At 58.5% G+C, this 18,535-nt stretch overlaps 1 protein-coding gene across 1 annotated transcript; it reads left to right on the forward strand.

Moving 5' to 3' along the window:
• Window positions 1-569: 569 nt before the first annotated feature.
• On the forward strand, window positions 570-18,328 carry LOC111154870 (UBX domain protein 11). The gene is given in 15 exon segments (XM_022514804.1): window positions 570-640; window positions 1,437-1,465; window positions 2,092-2,190; window positions 4,601-4,700; window positions 5,149-5,246; window positions 5,706-5,782; window positions 8,038-8,164; window positions 14,509-14,723; window positions 15,019-15,096; window positions 16,050-16,167; window positions 16,242-16,384; window positions 17,545-17,618; window positions 17,693-17,807; window positions 17,913-18,149; window positions 18,152-18,328. Coding segments are annotated over 15 exon segments (1,758 nt in total).
• The last annotated feature ends 207 nt before the right edge of the window (window positions 18,329-18,535 follow it).

The raw sequence follows: 18,535 nt of genomic DNA on the forward strand, positions 1-18,535 counted from the left end.
GTCCTCAGTGTATAGTAACAAAAGCCACAACAGCCACATTAAAAAATTTTTTCTTAAGATTTTATTTCTTTATTTTTAATTTTAAGTAGTTTTAATTTTTTATTTTATTATTATTATTATTACTATTTTTTATTCTCGATCAAATGCAGTGCACGATCCTAGGACTTGAGCTTTGTATCAACCAGTTCCTTGAAGGATGGAGCCAGGACACAAGTTGGCAAAATCCCAGGCTCCTGGCCCATCTCTGGACCTGGACCCCCCACTCCCATCACCCTTTCCCAACCAGGCCAGGGGCCTCCAGGATCAGAACAGAGAACAGGATATCCAGAGGCTCAGGCCAACATCAATCACAAGGATCCTGAGACCAAGCTGCTTCCAGAAACCTCTGCAGGGGTGGTGGGAAGAAGTGAGGGGCGCTGCTCCCTGGACAGTGCTTCTTCCTGGGGAAAGAAACCATGGAAGAGGAAGTTTCCCTGGTCCTGAAGCCCTGGGCCCCCTCTTTCCTCAAGGACTGACTTTCTTCTTTCTTTTCAGGGAGTTCCTGACAGCTAGTATCTCGAAGTAGAACTATGGGCTCACCTTTGGCCTCCCTTGGCAAGACCCGAAGAGTGCCCCTGCAGTCAGAGCCTGTGAATCCAGCGTAAGGAACCTGCCTGGGGCTGGGCGGGGCGGGGTGGGGGGGTAGGGGCATCTTTGTGTTCATGTCTCTGCCTTTTGGCCCCTGTGGACTAGGAGGATGGCTCCTAGTGTCTTAGGGCAAAAACGAGGAGTTACATAACCTTCCCTGACCACCAGATCTTTCTCTGTACCACTTCCTCAGAGAGGCTCCATAGCTTGTCAGAGCAGACGCTGGCTGGGGCCCTCTGCCAGGGTGTGGGCTGGGTGGGAGCGACGCGGCCCCTGGGTACACAGAGTTTGGGGTCGGTTTATCAAGACCGATGGGCAGCTTCTCCAGCCCAGCCACGTGCTGAGCCCTCAGTAAGGGGAATCCTTTACATCTGCCTCCCGCTTTTATCCTTTTGAAGCATTTTTTACCCCTCTCCTTGCTCTTCTGAACACCACTTTGAGTCATTTGAAGGCCAGGGAAATCTAGGGCAGCTGAGCGACAGGCCTGGGGTCCCACAGCCATTTCACAGCGGAGCTGGGGCTGGGCTGCTGGGCTTGGGAGTGCTTGTGTCTTCCACCCAAACCTCCCCCCCGTTCAGCCCTTCCCTGCTCTTCCCCGTTGGGACAAGGGGACACCTTGAAGCCTGTCCCTTGGTTTGCCCCAGGGTCAAGGATGGGATCTGGGGAGGAGATTGCCTCGGGAGGCAGAGTCCCAGCCTCCATCTCGTTTAGGCTTGGCTAGGCCCCTAGTGCCGGAGCTGCTCCCCTGATGACATTCCAGAGGGTCCTAACTTCTCTGTCTTCCTTTTCCTTCCTGCCCGGGTTCCCAGCAGGCGAGGGATAAAAATCTACGGAGATGGTAAGTGCAGGCTCTGCCCTCATGTCCCCCTCTCCTCGCACCTCTTGGGTGTCCCTGGGGTTGTGTAGATGGAGAGAAGGGACAAGACGGCGGCCACTGTCAGAACAGCTGGCCCACCCACAGGGCCCTCATGCCTTCCTGAGGACAGGACCCAGCAGCTCTCTGATTCAGAGGCCCCACACCCTTAGCAGAGATGTCACTGCTAACATGGGAAGCCCTCCACTCACTGTGGGGTTGGCCAGTGGATGCCAAGAAGCCATGGGGGTCAGACCCCAGCAGTCCTTACCCTGACAGCCTCCTCCAGCCCATCCTGCCTTTTCCTCCAGAAGCCCCGTCCTCCCTTGGCTGCCCCGCCAACCGCAGGCTCAGACCTTTGCATCCCAACCCCATTCTTGCTGCCACCCTGTGGCTGGCATCGGCTACTCAGGTCCTCCTGGGAGCCAGGCTGGGAGATTTGCAAGAAAGCCTGCTCTGGTTGGATCCTTGCTCCCTGATATCCCACGTGTTCTATCCGTGTACACTTGGGGGTACAGAGTACAGGCTGCTTCATCTGGGCCAGAGCCCAGGGCCCCAATGTTCTCTGGGCCTCAGCCCCAGAGCAGTGACCTGGACATCCCTGTCCGCAGAAGATGAGGCAGACGTGCTGAATAATGGACTTGGCCCAGAAGAAAAGATCGCTGTCCCTTCCTGCTATGGCGGCATTGGTGCACCTGTGAGCAGACAAGGTAAAAACAGAAGCCTAAAAGGGGTCTGGTCCCCAGCAGCAGGAGAGGGTCTCAGGGAGGGGCTGAGGCCCAGAGAGGCATGGACCTACTCTTGCCTGCTGTGGGTGAGCCCCTGGTCTGTAGACAGCACTCCTCGCTTGGCCTGCACTGTCCCCCAAGGACCATGGTGACACCCATCTCAGAGGTGCCCAGAGGGGCCTACTGGGCAGCTTCCCGTTGGAGGGTGGAATGGGCCTGGGCACCGGGGAAACCTGGGCAGGTAAGGTCAGAGTCTGCTGCAAGCCCAGAGGAACTGGGGACAAGACTAGAAGTTTCCGCTAGCTGTAACACCTTGGGTAAGCAATGTTCTATCTCTCTGCCTCCCATTCCTCGTCTATGAGTGGGGAAGCACTCCTCCTCTGAACCCTGCCATGGGATAGAACAGGGAATTGAGGCTGTAAAAGGAAACCAGAAGAGTCTGGCCCCACAACCATGCAGGCACAAAGTCTGGCTCTCCTGCAGCCCGGCTGGGGACACGCTTGTTAGCAACTGCAGTAACCAGCTCCTCCCCTTAAGGAGCTGTCCCGTGTGCTCTTTGCCTCTCCCCTGGCATCTGCTCCTCACTCCACTCTCAGCCAGTGTCTGTCCCCACCGAGGTCACAAACAAGGACTCGCCTGTCCTGTCTCACTTCTCTGCACAGCAGCATTCCACAAGGGTCACCGTTCCCTCCTTCTCACATCGCTCTGGGCCCTTCGCCACCATGACGCCACTCTCTCGGGTTTCTTCCCACCTCCCAGGCTCTTCCCTCTCTTTGCTCGCTCCTTCTTTTCCTCCTAGCTTTTCAGTGGGATGCTTCTCCCCTGGGTTCTCTCCATCTCTCTCTCTCTCCCCCTGCTGCCTCAGTGAGCTCATCCACACTCTAGGCACGGATGGGGTTCGGAGGTCCGTAGAACCGTTATAGAGCTTTGACTGCAAGGCAGAGAAATCCCTTACTCAGCTAGCATGGACATTGAGGAGGACTTACTGTCCCGCGTAGCACGACATCCAGGAGGCAACTCCAGGGTTGTTAATCCATCCCCTCAAAGACATCATCGAAAGGCCAAGTTTTGGGGTACCTGGGGGCCTCCGTTGTTTAAATGTGTGTTTTCAGTTCAGGTCATGATCTCAGGGTCCTGGGATGGAGCCCTGAGTCGGGCTCAGCGGGGAGTCTGCTTGTCCCTCTCCCACTACCCTTTCCCCTGGCTTGTGCTCACTCTCTCTCGCTCTCTCAAATAAATAAATAAAATCTTAAAAAAAAAAGTTCAGGTTTCTCTGTCATTCCACTAAGCCATCTTTGGCCTGTCTGCCCACGTGGCTGTGTGGCGACACAAGCAGTTCCTGGTTCACACATAGGGCAGCGGCCGGGGAAGGAGAGGGCCCATTCCTCCCTCTGGGTCTTTCTTGGTTTCTTTTCCGAGACTTTATTTTGGAGAATGTCTAGCCTATACAGAAATTAAAATAATAGTATAGTGAACACCTGTATGTCTGCCATCTAGATGCAACAGTGAGTGACATTTTGCCACTAATTTGCTTTCTCTCTGTCCATATACACATATGTATGAATGTAAATGTATTTTTTTGATGTCAATTTCATTTAGAAGTCAATTTCAGATATCATGATGTTTCACCTCTAAATGCTTTAGTAAGCATCTCTTCCGAATAAGGGAACCCATGCCCACAGGACAGGGACAGCACCCAAGAATGTGGATGACGCGGAGACACCCTGGAGCCCCTCTTCTGCACTCAGATTTCCTATATTCCAAAATTAGCTCCTGGCTATTGTTTTTCCTGATCTAGGTTCTAATCTGGGTCGGGCACTGCATTTGATTGTTATACCTCTGTAGAACAGTGTCCTTGCCTTTTTATTTTTTTTTTTAAGATTTAATTTATTTATGACAGAGAGACACAGTGAAAGAGGGAACACAACCATGGGGGAGCCAGAGAGGAAGAAGCAGGCTCCTTGCTGAGCAGGAAGCCTGATATGGGGCTCGATCCCAGGATGCTGGGACCATGACCTGAGCCGAAGGCAGACGCTTAACAACTGAGCCACCCAGGCACCCTTGTCCTTGCCTTTTTAAGTTTAAAATGACACTGACTCTGAGAAGTCCGGGCCATATGTCCCTCAGAGAGCCCACACACAGATCTTGGTGCTTGCTTGTCCTCTGTGCTGACTCGTTCCCCTATCTGCTGTGTTCCTGTAAACTGAGGCGCGCTATGGGGACAGCACGAGCTGATACAGGCAAAGTATTTTGGACAATCTCTAATATCTAAGTGACAGCTCCTATTACTACTGTTCTTTCTGCTTCTGGGAATCCCTATCGCCCTCCACTGGACCCCCATACTTCAGCCTCCACTCTAGGCCTGGGCTCCAGGACTTTGTCTGTTTGGCAGTCCCCGTGTTCCGTGACTCGGAGCTGGTGGCCACCTTGACCAGGAAGATGCGGGATCTGGAGCGGCAAGTGAGGTCTCAGACTGATGAGCTGCTGTCCAAGGTGGGACCTCGGTGGGGACAGGGCCAGGGTCTGGTCTGAGCGGTGGAAGGGCCCAGGCTGGGGAGGTCAGTGAGTTTACCACCGTAATAGGCCAGGGCGGATGGGTTCTAGAACTGTCTCTCCCAATGAACCTCCCAGTTCAAGCCCCAGGTATGGCCTGGGGCTGATCTGGGTCCCTGTGACCTGAGCAGAGAGGCTAAGGGTCTTCTCTACAGCTGAGTGAGGCCAGTAGCCTTGGATGTGGTGGTAGCAGTGGCTGCTGGCTCTGGGACACTTGGAGGTGCTCCCTGCCTCTCCTCACCACAGTGGAACCACAAGGGTATCTGAGGGGTAGGAGCAGTGGCTGTGCCAAAGGGGGGCAGGGACAGGGTCTTTAAACTCCCCAGTGTTCCACAGAGGCAAGAAGTCTGGGTCTTCCCATCTGGAAGGGGCTCCCTTGCGCTCTGGGAACCCCCAGGTCTGCCTGTCCCTGCTTGTCTTGCTGCTGCAGGATCGGAAGATACGGGCCCTGGAGGAAATGGTGCAGAACCTCCAGGAGCACCAGGGTAAGAGGCTCTCTTGGTCGGCTGGTCAGCCCTCCTGGGACACCTCCCCTGGGCCGGTGGCTGCTGGGCAGCAGGGCTCCAAGAGCATCAAGCTGAGCCCCGTCATGGGTCCTGGACAGCTGAGCCCAGACAGTGGTTATGATACACCAGGACAATGATGTCCTCTGTGGGACTGAGTCCCCAGAGTGCGGCCGTAGCCCAGCCCCGAGCACTGGGCACGCCATCAAAAGTGTGGAGGAACACAGCCCCCTCAGGAGCCTCAGAGGGCTGAGGTTGCGGGGGGAGTCTCCTGAGAGTCCGGGCCTCCCCTCTCAAGGTCGGAGGAGAGGCCCAGAGGCAGTTTTCAGGGGACCCCTCGAGTTCTCAAGGGGCAGCTACTCCAAAGGACGGTGAGGGCAGAATGGCAGGCAAGGCCAGAGGTGGTCCGGCAGCTTCCCTGCTGCTGATCTTTCCCCGCAGGCCAGGTCAGGACGCAGCAGCAGCAGGACCTGGAGACCACATGCCTGCGGCTCCAGCGCCAGGTTGAGGAGATGGAGGTGAGAGAGGCGGTGGCCCAGAGCTATCTGGCCCTCAGGACCCGGCTCTGGGTCCTCCAGCCCCTGCACATCCCATGGTTCCCTCCTCAGGACTAACCCAGAGTCTGAAGAGCCGGGGAGGGTCTAGTGCCCTGACCCCGCTGGGCCCCCTGACCACCTCGGTCTCGCTGGGAGCCTCTCGGCTCCAGCCACGGGCCTGCCTCTGGTTCCCTGGACACCTTGAGCTCTTCCCACCACAGGACCTTGGCCCATGCTGTTCCCTCTCCTTGAGGAGTGTTTTTCCACCTTCCCCTGGTGGGTCTTCAGTCATCGTCAGTCTCACATCAGGGGTGGGGGCCCTTCCCAGGGGGCCTCAGTCTCCCCTGTGGGACTGTGAGCCCCCCCCGAGGTGAGGACTGCTTTCCTCCAGGCTGCTGCTGCACAGCCAGGACCAAGCTTAGCGCCCGGCTGTGTGTGGTTACTGGTGGGTCACGGCCATCCCTTGCCTTCGAACATGGCATCTCACCCACCAGGTGCCACCTGTTGCCCCTACTGACTTATCCATTCACAAGCCAGACTTGAACTGTAGGGACCATAGGCTCGAAGGAGGGTACTGAGTACACATGCCTCCTCAGTGCCCCCCTGCCCCTGATGACTGGCGCTCCTCCACCCCCAAAAGCTCTCCCTCTCACAGAGCTGGCTTCCAAAACCCCATCCTAACTGAGACCACAGAAGCAGCAACCAGGCCACAGCTGCAGGAGGGCCCTTGGCTCCCGGGGCCTATTCCATACCCCGGGGCTGCCTGAACTCTCTGCTGAGAGTGCTGGTTGGGGGGGCTGGGGGGGCTTCTCTGAGCTGCTGCCACAGGGGTTGAGGGCCACGCCTACAGCTTCAGGGCAGAAGGTATCTTGGCTCCGGCTCCTACGGCTCCTACGTTGGTGGCCTTCACACATTGACTCCTACTTAATTTAACTCAAACAAAGCATCTCTGGGTGCCAGGCACCCTTCCAGGTGCTGGGAGGTAAACGTGGTCCCTGTCCCTGGGGCTGGCAGGCTGAAGGGGACAAGAGACGTAAACAAGGACACGGGTCTAGGTTTCTGTATTTAGCTGGGTGACAGGATAGGGGCGAGCTGGAGTTTGGGCCGCTCTGCGGGGTGGCATCGGGCAGATATGGAGGATAAAGAGGTGATCAGGGAATGAGGATCAAGGCCGAAGAGATGCCACACAGACTCCTGTGGGCGTGGAGAGCAAGAGGGAGAAGGAGAGACGGCAAGGACCGTCGGGGGAGCCTGTCCACCCGTCATGCGGGGCTGGATTCTGTCCTCCAGGATGGGAGGCCATGGGAAGGTTTCGGAGGCGTGGACGGGGAGGCCTGTGGAAGAGCAGTTGGAGTCGTCGGGGGTGCAGGGTGGGGAATGGCCGGGGCTTGAGCGAGGTGCTGGGGCAGAGTGGAGGGATCCGAGTCTGCATCGCTGGTGGCGCTCAGAGGCCTTGCGGGTCGTGGCTGAGGCCCAGGAGGAGGGGTGCCGTTGACAGACTGGAGATCTGGGGCAGCGGTTTGGGAGATGGGGACATGGAGTTAAGGCTGTTGGGGACGAGTTCATATTGAAATGCCTGTGAGACCTCTAAGTGTGGCTAGTGGGCCGGGCGCAAGTGAGAAGGAACGAGACGTGTTGGGGGGCTGACGACAGAAACCCGCTGGGTTTGGCGCTGGGCGGGCTGTTGGTGGTTGCACCTGAGCAGTTCCAGTCAGTAGTGAGACGGGGCTAGAATGGGGTCAGGAGAGAGAGGGAGTTGAAGAAGCAACGACAGGAAGTGTAGACAAGTCAGAAGTTTTCCTGTGGCTGGGGGGATGGGAGGCCTAGCCCTAGAGAAGCTGCATGTGGCTCACCAAGTCCTCTGGGTCCTGCACAAGCCCGTGTCCCTGCCCTTCCTCCACTCAGGCCAGATGCACCGGGTGCCCCACTACCATTGGGGCCGCCTTCAGTGAGGTCTTCCTGGCGCCAGACACTGTGCTTTAAGCACTCTATGTGAGTGATCTTAACTGAGTCCTCCTTGCATGCTTCTAGGGCAGGGAGAAGCCTACAGTTCTGGAAGGTGAAATGGCTTCCCAAGGTCCCAGCCAGGAAGTAGCCAAGACCCCAGGGGCCCATCCCTTCTGCCCAGTGGGCGCTGGGAGCTGAGGCCTGAGGCTGGGGACCGGACTGCTGCTGGCTGCTCCCTGGGGGGTTGAGCTGACCGCGCCCCCCCACATCTGTTCCTTCTCTCCATACAGCGGTTCCTCAGTGACTACGGGCTGCAGTGGGTGGGCGAGTCTGTGGACCAGGAGGGCTCAGACAACCAGGCAGACTCAGAGGATGGCAAGAGGGACTGGATGACAGCCAAGAAGTTCTGGAAACCAGGTAGAGTAGGGGGTCTGCCCCCAGTCCCTCCTACAAAAGGAGTTCTCCAACACCACTCTGGGCCAGCAGCTGTCCAGAGGCAGTCTCATTCGCGCCCCTGACCCAGGAGCAGGGAGGACAGGCTCTGCCTCCATCACTGAGCACCTGACTTGCCACCATGTTCTTCCTCTGGTCTTGCCTCAGACCCCCTGCTTGCTCATCTTTCAAAGGCCTCAGAGACCCAAGAGATACGAGACATAAGACAACCTCACTTGTGTTGGGCTCCATAGTTTACAAAATGTCTTCCATCCCAAAGTTTTTAAAAAACAAGTCCTCTGCTTTGGAAGCTGCCCTCAGAGCCAGGCTCGATCCCCTCTTCGCGTTCCTTTTTCAGCCTTGCTGTAGCCAAGCCATTGAACTCGCCCTGTTTCTCTGGGACCCCTCCATTCTTTTTTCTAAACTTGACCGTTCCCGATCTAGAGGAATGAACTCCACAGATGTGGACCCGTAGATCTGGCCATTTCTGAAAGGCCATTCTCTTCAAAGAATGGAGGTGATCGCCCTGAGGTACTTCTCCAGGCTCTGGAGCTGGTCAGACCTGGGTGCTCGTCTCCATTCTGCTGCCCGCTCCACGTGGGACTTGGGCGGGTGACTTCTGTTCTCTGAGCCTCCAGGCCCCCCTCGGTAAGTGGGGGTGCGCTCTTCCCTGCGGAGTTGAAGGGATCAGCGGGGTCGATGCCGAGCATCTGGCACTGACCTTGCATGTCATCGGCCCCACAGGCAGGGGATTTGCTTGTTTTCCACGGTGACGTGCCATTGGAAGCCTCCCAGGAGCATCGGTGAGCATGGCTCCTGAGGGGAGTGTTTGGAAAGTGACGTCACCGTCTTGATTTCATAACTTTCAAAACCCGAGAGTGCTGCCTCCCCATTCAGGCCTGAGCTTTGGCCAGATCCCCCTAACCCTTAGGGCACAGCTCCCCCACTGCTTCTAAAAACATCACTTCCCACTTGTACAATATTTGTAGCTTTCAAAGCATTTTCATCAACAGCCTTGACACAAGCCACGGGTTGTTCCATTTTATAGATGGGAATCACTTAGGAAGTCTGGAGACTGTTGAGCCAAGGGGTCAAGACTTAAGGCCGGGAGCCCGTTTAGGAGGTGGTCCCAGTCATCCAGGCAGGAGATGGGATGACATCCAGAGGCAGGGTGATCCTGGTGGGCACCGTGAGGAGGAGCAGGGCAGATTTAGGAAGTGGAATCCATGGTCTCGGAGACTGTGCATCAGGGAGTGGACAGGAAGAATCGGGGATGGCCCTGGGACACCCCTTCCCGGGTAGGCGGGGACGTCCTGAAAGGCGACTGCCAGATGCTCTAAGAACATTCCTGGGGTCTAGCGCTAGGGGTCAGCCACCATGGCACCCTGGACCCCACACATGCCCCTGCTGGCTGGAGGGCAGCCTTCCTCCTGGCTAGGGGGGTCCTCCTGGCTCCTTTGGGGGTCAGCCCAGATAGCTGGCTTCCGGACCTGGCTCTGTGGACTCCTAGAACAGGGCAGCCCCCGCTCTGCTGTGTTGTATGTTTATGCCCAGAATAAGCTGGCTCTGAGGCCCAGTGCTTCAAAGCTAGAGCAACTTGTGAAAACCACTGTGTGCCCTCCTCCTCTGCGTTCTGCTTCTTCAGCATGGAGGGGCCTCAGCTTAGCTCTGCTGCCAGCTGAACAATGAACACTCTTCTGGAATGAAATGAACACTCTTCATTTCCAGCAGCTTTTCCTCCTGGCGCTGCACCCCCCGCCCCCCACTTCCTTGGCTTCTCCCCTACCTCCACAGCTTTGTCCCCAGGTACCAGGCTGCTGCTGCCCTAAGGGCCCTCAGGGGCATGAAGCCAGCCTCTTGCTGTGGCCCTGATGCCCTGGCTCGTTGCTCTGGCTCTCCTTCTGTTGGCTACCACTCCCTGCAGGCCCCAGGCGGCCGTGGAGGTGGGCTGGGCATCTGGATGGGGCTAACCGGTCCAGAACCAGGACTTTCGCCCTGGGGAGAAGGGTTCTCTGGCCCACGAAGGGGACCCGGCCCAGGGGAAGCCTTGCAAGAATGTGGCCTCCGGCTGGATCATTCACTCCCTCCCTGCCCTCTCTACCAGTGAACTGAGCATTAACTAGGATGCCGGGCGCTCCAGGGTGTGCGGGGACTTGAAAGGGACGGTCCTGCTCTGGTGCAACCCGTTGCCAGGTGTTGAGCCTCAGGGCTGAGAGCTCCTCGCTCTCCCTTCACCATCGCCTCTGAGCTCCCCACTCTCACTCATCTCCGGTCCTTTCTGAGCTCCTCCTTCCCCATCCTTGTCCCTTCTGAGCTCCTTGCTTCCCCCTTCCCTGTTCCCTGAGCTCCTTGCTCCCCCTTCCCTGTTCCTTAAGCTCCTCCCCCTCATCCCTGCCCCCTCCCAGCTCAAACAAGGAGATGGGTGTGTTAATGCCTAGGCCTCTGAGAGCGCTGAATGCCATTGTGCACGTGGGGGTTCTTGCAGGCCACTGAGAGTGGATGAACGATGACTGAGCCATGGTTACTTAGCCCCTGCCAGGCTGCAGAAAGCCCAGCGTGGAGCCTGGCCCAGGGGCCAGGGCGTTGGGCCTGTGTGCAGGACGGTGGGGGTGCCTGCGTACCCAGGTCTGCGTGGTCCGGCACGCGGGACGACCTGCTGCACGGGGCAAGGTGGGAACAGTGGGAATGGGGTGCACAGTGCTCAGCTGCGGAAGCCAGAGGATTGGCTGTGAGCCGTCAGGGACCAGACTCTCAGGGCCTGATTTCTCTCCACCAGCCCTGCTGAGAGCAGAGCAAACGTAGTCCGTCCCCCCCCCCCCCCCAGCAGGGCCAGGCTTGCGGAGGTCTGGAGACAGCAGTCTGGTTCCTGCCCGGCCTGTGCGTGAAGCGGTGGGGTCAGGCATGCCAGGGCCCCAGGGCACCAAGGTGGTATTCGCAGCAGCAGGTGGCCCTGCCTGATGTGTGAGGAGCCAGCCCAGAGCAGACCCACCCCTCCCCTGCTGAGCGCGGCCGGGGCTGGCCCTCCTCTGGGCTCCATGGCCTCTGCAGTGGTACTAACCACATGCATTGTCATTGCGGTCACCCTGTCCCCTTCACTGAAGTATGAGCCTGAGGAGGGCAGGACTGTGGGTGTGGGCACAGCCACGATTCTCAGGGCCCAGCAGGGCTTGGGCAGTCTGGACATATTGGCAGGACAGAGGGAGGAAGGAATGGATCCAGTATGTGCTTCTTGAACTCCCACTCCGGGCCAAGCCCAGGGCTCGATGCTGTAGCCTGTGTTCAGGGAGTGCCCACTGTGGTTGGAAAGACAAGCAACCAGGAAAGGACAACGGCCTGGGATACGTGTCGTGCTCCCCAGTGGGCCTGAGGGCTCCAGGAACTCAGGAGGCTGAGTCTCCGAGGCAGGGGCTCCTGGCAAAGCCTCTCAGAGGAGGTGGGTCCCTGAGCCAGTGGGGAGCAAGAGGTAGGGTGTCAGTGACAACAAAGGCCACTGTCTGCCAGGTACCTCCTCTGAGCCTCACAGCCACCTGTGAAGTGGAGACTGTTACTGTCTTCATTTCATAGAAGAGGGAGCCCAGGCCCAGAGAGGTCAACCCACTTGTCCAGGATCACACAGCTTGGAAGCAGTAGCCCTGGGAGGACGGCTCCAGAGAGTGATGGAGGAGCAGGCTGAGGGGAGGATGGGGAACCTGGGTCCCAGGGGTCTCAGGCTTTAGGCCAAGGAACTTGGTCGTGATCTCCATGCCTCCCCAACTCTCCCCCCGCTTTTTTTTTTTTTTAAGATTTTATTTATTTATTTGACACAGATCACAAGTAGGCAGAGAGGCAGGCAGAGAGAGGGGAGGAAGCAGGCTCCCCATCGAGCAGGGGGCCCGATGCGGGGCTCTATCCCAGGACCTGGGATCATGACCTGAGCCGAAGGCAGAGGCTTTGACCCACCGAGCCATCCAGGCGCCCCTCCAACTCCCCTGTTTAATAAACTTACGGGTGCTCAAAGTTGGATGAGGGCTCAGAGGTGATCTCTCCCTGCACCACACCCCTCCTTAGAAAGGGAGCCCAGGGAGCAGTGTCCCAGAGGCAGCCTGCATGGTCACTGAGAATAGAGGCATAGGGTCACCCGGGCCCTGAAAGCTGCCTGAGCAGGAGCATGTCACCTTACAAGGCCCTGTCCCCCTCATCTCTAAAACAGGAGCGGTAATACCTGCCTCTAGGTGCTCGGCACGAAGTAAACCCTCACTGCTTCGTCCTTACAGTCAGTCCCCCCCGCTGGATCTTGCTGGATGGGACAAAGGTTCTTATTCCCCCCCATTCCATGGACGGGAGAGCTGCAGCTCTGAGAGGAAATGCCTCAGTAGACCTCTGACCTGCCTTACCCCATGTGACCTGGCAATGGGCCAGGTTTCTGTGGCACACTCCCTGCTCTTTGGTGCCAATGCCAGGCTTGCTGCCTTGTTCTCAGGCCTGTTTTGCCTGGAGCTGCAGTTGTATCCCGGGCCCCTTGACTCCCTGCAGGCTGCTGCCGCGGGCGCCCGCCCGGCCCACCCCGCGGTGACTTCCCCACGCCTTAGCCCTACTGGCTGAGAGCCTCCAGGGCTGACTTTCTCAGCAAACTCTTTTCCCTCCATTTGCTTCTTGGCATCCTCCCCTGGGCCTCCACCTGGCCCTTCCCTGTCCATCACCCCATGTCCTTCAGCTCCCTGGAACAGCCTTGGCTCCCGGATGCAGCTGGATGGGCAGGCAGCGTATCTGAGTGGTCCTGGGTCAGCGTGGTGTGGTCTGCGTGGGCCCAGTCCTCTGACCTTTCTAGGCTTCACTTTTCCCGTCTGTAAGAACATAGGGGTAGGGGCAGGGGTTCAAGGAGACGAGATTTTCTGATGTCATTTTTAGGTTTACCAGTGTGTTCCGAATGTAGTTCGTTGTTAAAGAGAGAAGTGGCTTGCTGTTGTTCTACTCATGCCGGGGATGCCCAGGGTGTTCTGTGAGTTTTTCTTAGGCGTCTCAGGAAGTCCAGGGGACCCTGGAATGAGGTGGGGGGCAGGTGCAGCCCATACCACCTGGCAGATGTAGGGGAGGGAGGAGTCCCGCTGGGGCCTTGAGCAGCCACAAAGGCAACCGGAAACAAAGCCGCCCACATCGGTGTTTCCTTGGCCCCGCCCCCACACCTCCAGAGCCCCCTGTCAGTTGCTGTGAGGAAAGGGATTGGGGCTCCCCCACCTCCGAGTCCTGACCCACATCCTGCCACAGCCTGGCTGTCCTGGTGAAAACAGGAGGTTTTGTAGGGCTACGCCCCAGGGGATGACGGGCTTGGGAGCCAGATCCCTTCAAGGACCCACAACAGGCCCCGGCCTGGCCCCTTCCAGCATCCCACTTGCCCTCCAGCCTTTCTGTTCTGGTGTCTGTTGTGGCTTTCCCCACTGCCCCCTGAAGCTTAGGCACACCTGTGTGTGCAACACATTTTTCAGAAGAGGGGGCCCAAATGTCTGTCAGCTTCTCAGAGGAGTGTGTGACCCAGAAATAGTGGCACAGGCCAAGGTCTGCCGCATATGTGTTCTGTCCAGTAGCTGTCCCAACATCCCTCCCTAACCCCAACAGCCATGCGTCCCTACCCCAACCCCCGCTTCCTGATGGTGCGGATGGGTGGGAAAAGTCAGCCCCTTCTCTAATTTGCCAAGTGACCTGGGGCAAGTCATTTTTCATCTCTGTGGACCTGTTTCCTCATGTGTCAAATGGAGATAAATGACTCCTGCATCATAGCCACTGGGTTGGCCTGAGGCCTGTTGGTGCAAGGCAAGAACTGGTAACAATAACTCCCCAGCAGAGTGCCTGCTTCGAGCGGGCCCTCTCACGGTCACCTTCCCGGACCCTCGTAGGAAGGGAGGCTGTGGTGCACAGCTTTCCATGTCTTGACCAAGGTCACATAGGTAGAAGCTGAAGACCTGGGATTTGAACCCAGACAGAGGATCCCCAGAGCTGACACAGGTGCGGAGCTGGATCAGATCCCACCCCTGCTCCATTAGGAGCAGCCATTAACCATCTCTAACCTGTGGTTTCCTCATCTGAAGAATGGGGGCGATCACAGCGCCTACAGCATAGGGGTTGGTAGGACGAGAGGGGCACGAGAGGTATGGAGCCCCCAGCACAAGTGAGGAGTCAACAAAAGACAGGCCGTTCTGCAGGGCAGTTGTCCTCCCTCCTCCTCCCCTGGGCGAGATGGCCACTGACGGAGATGCCGAGGCCACCGCTCAGCCAGCCGGGGCCATGGAAGTCAGGGCTGCTGGAGCGTGCAGCTGCCCGAAGAGAGGCTCATGGCTGTTTATCCTCTTTGCCAGGGGACTCATTGGTGCCCCCCGAGGTGGACTTTGACAGGCTGCTGGCCAGTCTGAAGGATCTCAGTGAGCTGGTGGTAGACGGTGACACGCAGGTGACACCAATGCCTGGTGGAGCACGGCTCCATGTCCTTGAGCCCATCCCACTGAAGCTCTATCGGAATGGCCTCATGATGTTCGATGGGCCCTTCCGGCCCTTCCATGACCCCTCCACACAGGTAGGAGTGGTGGGGAGGGGAGACAGGCCGCTCTGGTGGCCTTGCCCTGCCCTCCCTGACCATTAGCTGGAGATGGGGGCGGGCAGCTCAACCTACCCTCCATAGGTACCCAAGTCCACGTGCAACTTGGACTTGCAACCCCCGCACCCCCCCCCAAGTCCTGGAGCCCTGAGAACATCCAGAGTGTGATCCACCGGGTAAATCCAGGGCGCAGGGCTGGTTGTCCAGACGGGAAGCAGAGCAGGGGGCACGGCACCGGTCCAGCTGGGTCTCACTCTTCCAATCCCTGCCGCAGCGCTGCCTCCGAGACCTGCTGGATGGCTTCTTCCCCTCAGAGCTCCAGCGGCTGTACCCCAATGGGGTTCCCTTTAAGGTGATGGGCTGCTCCTCACACGACCCTGTGTGAGGAGTTTGGAGGGGGTGGGGGCATCCCCCAGTCTGAGGTGGGAAGCCACTCTTCCTCCACAGGGAGCCCCAGTCTGATGACCTCTGGGAGGAGGGTGAGCCTCAGCCTGGCGGAGAGGGGAGTAGGGAGCCTGCAGGGGTCTCAGTTGCTCCATCAGCGAGGGCTGGAGGCTAAGCAGCAGGCAGTGCCCCCTGCTGGCACCCTGGAGGCACAGCCTTCAGCCTTGCAGGGCCACCGCCCCTCCCCAGCATCCAGGATACCTTGACAGCCCCGGGTTCCCGAGGTTCTATGCAAAAGTGGCCTGGCTTGCCCTGGAGGCTCTGGAGCCATCTGTTGGGTGTGGAAGGCAGTGCTATGGGGGACAAACGTTGGGACTAAAGGACAGGGCATGCGCCAGCCCCCTGCCGGCAGGGGTGGGTGGGAGTGAGACGAGGGGTGTGGTGGTGGGAACATCCCGGGGCGGGGGGGTGGTGTGTCACTGCACAGCGAGGGTACATACGTGAGGGCGTGTGCACCGCCACCACCTGGGCTTGGAAAACCGTGAGTCATGACCGGGGGTGTTTGAGGCAGTCCATGCCAAGACGGGGCTTTGCCCTCTTCTAACACTGTGGTGCCTTGTTTCCTGGCTGGCTCCCGAGAGGGGCTCTCTGGGAGGATGGCAGTACCGCAGCTCCAGCCGGTGTGCTTGCAGAAGCTGGGCCCAGGTTGGGGACAGTAGCATGAACTACAGCTCTCTGATCTCTTGGGGGCCTCAGTTTATCTGTAAAATGGGGATTACTTCAGACTGTCCCTTGAGCCTATTCCTGGGGGGGAGGGTGTGGCGGGGGCTGGTGTGGGGAGGCCTCTGTTTGGGCAAGAGTAGGGTGGAGCCCAGGGTTGAAGGTCTAGGCCCACCGCTGCCGACCCTTCCTTCTTGCCAGGTGAGTGATCTGCGCAATCAGGTCTACCCGGAGAATGGGCTGGACCCGTTCCCAGGGGAGGGCCGCGTGGTGGGCCGTCAGAGGATTCACAAGCCGCCGGGCAGGATGGAGCACCCAGGTTAGCGTGGACCTTCGGCTGAGCTGTGGGATGATTTCCGGGTGGCCTCCTCCACCATCACCCATTCCTCACAGCCCCTCCCCAGGCCAAGGCTCCCAATGCACTCCCTGCAGGCTCCAAGATGACTGCGGAGAAGTTTCTGAACAGGCTCCCCAAGTTTGTGATCCGGCAAGGGGAAGTGGTTGACATCCGGGGACCCATCCGAGACACCCTGCAGGTGAGGCCAGCCCTAGCTCCCCCAGCCTTCTTAGGCTCCCTGGCCCAACCTGCCTGAGAAGAGGCTTGTCTGGAGATTCGGGCTCAGGGGCTGCTGAGGAGGGCCTGGATGGAGAGATGAGGCTCTCAGGGCAGTTTCACTGTCTCCTGAAAACAGTCTGGGGAGGGCTCTGGACTGACACCCAGAGAGGGGCTGGACTGGCGGCCTTGTGGCTATAAGAGGCGGAAAGCCAGAGTCTAGGCCAGGGGTGAGTCCAAGGACTGGGCCACCTCCTCAACGTCCAGGCCGGAATATCTAAATCAGTCCTGGATCCCCCTTCCTGGCCCTTAGAACACATCATCCTCCCTCCTCCCTCCCCATCCTGCCGCTCCTCCCCCATCTCCACCTGTGAAACCTCAGTTTCCTACCACTCTACCTCCTCCAAGTCCTGTTTGATCTGTCCATCTCTAGCACACCTCCCAAATCCATCTCTTCTCTCCATTCCCTCTGCCCACCTTCCTAGGCTTGGCCCCCGAGTGGCTGTCTCAGACACCTGCAGTAGCTTCTCGCTGACCTGTCACCCCCACTCCTGCCTTGCCGGCTGCCCTCCCCCAGCAGTCTCTCTGTGTGTAAAACATAAATTGGATCTGGGCTTTCCCTGTTGAAACCCTCCAGTGGTTCTTGGATAAGGCCAAGCTCGCATCCTGGCACTCAAGGCCCACCATCCCTTGCTGGTCCCCTTGCCATATCTAACATTTTCTTTCTTCCAGTCCAACCTGATTCTCAGCTTCAGCCACGGGAACGGCTAACACTTTCTCAAACGTATCATCTCCCAGAGAAGGCTTCTCTAACCAGGGCTTCTTTCCCTGCATTCCATTTCTGTGGCCTCCTCATCCTTAGTCACAGCTTAGGGTGAAGGGAAGGCCTTCCCTGACCCACGCTGGGTTAGGCCTCCAGCCCAGTCATCGTGTGGGGTTCTGTCTCCCTCACTAGCCTGAGGGACCTTAAGGCTTCTTAGGGGAATGATGGGGCTGCGTCCCAAAGCTTTCCTTCCATTTCCTCCCCCTTTAGCTCACTGGTCTCATCCGCCGTTGTTCAGGGAGAAGTCCCCTCTAAGGGTTGGGGGGAAGGTGTCTCTGGCAGGACCCAGGACTCTGTCTCCTTTCATCAATGCCTTCCAGAACTGCTGCCCATGGCCTGCCCAGGTCCAGGAGATTGTGGTGGAGACACCAGCCTTGGCTGCTGAGCGTGAGAGGTGAGGGCAGAGTGAGGAGGTGAGGAACTTGGGGTTGGGCCACCAGGGGGCACTGATGGCCTTTAGGCCCACAGGAGCCAGGAGTCACCCGAGTCACCGGCGCCTCTGCTCTCCATGCTGCGCATCAAGTCTGAGAACGGTGAGAAGGCCTTCCTGCTGATGATGCGGCCCGAGGACACTGTTGGTGATGTGCGCTCCCTGCTTGCAAAGGCCAGGTGGGTATGGGGCGGGGCTGGCAGCTACAGGGGGTCTCTGGGCCCAGGACTGGTCTGATCCATTTTGCCCCATCCCCAGGGCTGTGGACGCCACCAGCTTCGAGATCATCAGTACCTTCCCACCCACAGTCTACAGCGACAACACAATCACACTGCAGGCCGCGGGCCTGGTGCCCAATGCAGCGCTGCTGCTTCGGACAAGCCGGGCCCCGCCGCCTGCTCCAGGCCCCAGCTCCAAATAAAGAGCCCGCTCCCACACAGGCTGCTCCATGAGGCTCTCTTGGCCAGGCAGACCCGCTGGGCGCCAGGGAAGGCCGGGGAGCCCCTGCTAGGCTGGGGCGGGGGGCGGTACCGACCCGCCCCCTCTGTAACATGAGCCCCAGCTGGCAGGCCTGGCTGCTGGGTCTTTGTCCTCTAGGTTCCTCTTTCTTCCCAGAAGGGCTAAGCAGATCCAGTGGAGGGAAGGCGGGCTCCAGCTCAGCCTCAGCAGGCTAGAAGAACCTCCTGTGCGAGTGTGCCAGCGGCGGATCCCTGTGCGCAGATGGGGACACTTCCTCAACACTCTGCACAAAGCCTCTGCACTCTGCACTGTCCCCAAACTGGGTGAACCCACTTCCATGACACATGCGCTCAGAGCCAGTTTGTTGGAGCCCCGGTCAGCGGCCACATGGCACAGACACGTTACCAGCTGGCACACAGATG

This window comes from Enhydra lutris, unplaced genomic scaffold (genome assembly GCF_002288905.1).
Source record: "Enhydra lutris kenyoni isolate GAN:26980312 unplaced genomic scaffold, ASM228890v2 scaffoldscaffold38, whole genome shotgun sequence".
In the NCBI taxonomy this organism is placed as follows: Eukaryota; Metazoa; Chordata; class Mammalia; order Carnivora; family Mustelidae; genus Enhydra; species Enhydra lutris.